Source organism: Volvox carteri (assembly GCF_000143455.1).
Source record: "Volvox carteri f. nagariensis unplaced genomic scaffold VOLCAscaffold_31, whole genome shotgun sequence".
NCBI lineage: Eukaryota > Viridiplantae > Chlorophyta > Chlorophyceae > Chlamydomonadales > Volvocaceae > Volvox > Volvox carteri.
The window spans coordinates 131,762-133,166 of record NW_003307574.1 but is presented as its reverse complement, the minus strand read 5'-3'; the positions used below and the strand labels follow the sequence as shown (position 1 = coordinate 133,166).

General features: G+C 60.9%; 1 protein-coding gene across 1 annotated transcript in view; it reads right to left on the bottom strand.

The window, feature by feature from the left end:
* Positions 1–1,405, bottom strand: part of VOLCADRAFT_93324 (uncharacterized protein) — a gene marked incomplete at both ends in the record, with an annotated part of 12,945 nt that overhangs the window by 6,635 nt on the left and 4,905 nt on the right. Inside the window, 4 exons of the mRNA XM_002952575.1 lie at positions 138–215; positions 517–637; positions 729–919; positions 1,141–1,187. Of these exons, the coding sequence (XP_002952621.1) occupies positions 138–215; positions 517–637; positions 729–919; positions 1,141–1,187 (437 nt within the window). The remainder of the gene's footprint in view (positions 1–137; positions 216–516; positions 638–728; positions 920–1,140; positions 1,188–1,405) is intronic.

Here is a 1,405-nt window from a genome sequence, read left to right as displayed (position 1 = left end):
CTACACACACGCACAGACACACACACACACCTACACACACACGCACGCACAGACACACCCACACCCACCTACACACACACGCACACATACATACATGCATACACACCTGCGCACGCGGGTAGCGAGCAGGCCAGCACCAGCGGTGTGGTGATCAGGGAGGCGAGCTCCTCAACAAACAGCCCCAGTTTGAGACGGAACATGGACAGAAAGGCGCACTGCCGGGGGTGAGGGGTGTGAGGGGTGAGGGGTGGGGTGGGGTGTGAGGGGTGAGGGGTGGGGTTGAGGGGAGGACGAGGACAGCAAGGGAGGGGACGGGAGGGGGGTATGTGCAATGCAAAGGACATTGTATTCGAAAAAATATTGCAGAAAAAACACCAATTCTAGCACCGTCCAACGCACTCGCTGTCAAGAGTCCGCAACGGGCAACAAGATGGTAGGCAAAAACATTATTGAATTCGGATCACACCTGTGTGCCGTACATACTGTCGTACGGCAACCCCAATCCTCACCCCGCACCTGCACCTCCGCCGTGTGCGCACGACCTCGCCAGTGCCGCGGAAGATAGTGAGTGTACGACACCACGTCAGCAAGGGCGCGCTCCGGGTCGTACGCCACCGGCTCCTCCGAAACCAACGTCCTGTACAGGTTTAACGCATCCGTACAACCAGCAGAACATTCGCAACTTTCTGTGCGAGAGCTAAAAGCTGAGTCGAGATCGGAAAACACACACGTTTCCTTTCTTATCAGTTGTCCGGCCCAGATTTAGCTTATGGGCACAACATGCCAAGTACTCGGTCTTCCGAACGGCTTTTTCGAACTGCGGATCAGGCGCATGTACTTCACATTGAGGATTTAGCGATTCATTCAGCGACAGCACCTCCTCCTGCCCCTCTCCACCCCACACCCCCTCGGAGGGAACCTTTGCGGCGGTGGGTGGGTGGGGTGGATGGGGGGGGGGAGTCCCTTCTGCTGTTGTGGAGCTTCAGTGTCTGCTCGGGCTCCTCCGCGCTGCCCTGGAGACGCAAACCTGTCTCAGGTCCGTTCAGCTGTGTGACGGGCAGAGCACAGACAAACGTGCAGACGGACAAACACCTGCAACAAAAGGCACAGGCAAGAACACACACACACACACAACCGTACCTGCACGCCGCCAGCACCACCGTCATGGTACCCAGCCACCACACCACCTGAGGTGGGGGTGGGGGTGGGGGTGGGGAGAGGGGTGGGGGTGGGGGTGGGGGTGGGGGTGGGGGTGGGGAGAGGGGTGGGGGTGGGGGTGGGGGTGGGGAGAGGGGTGGGGAGAGGGGTGGGGGTGGGGGTGGGGAGAGGGGTGGGGGTGGGGGTGGGGGTGGGGGTGGGGGTGGGGAGAGGGGTGGGGCTGGGGAGAGGGGGTGGGGAGAGGGTT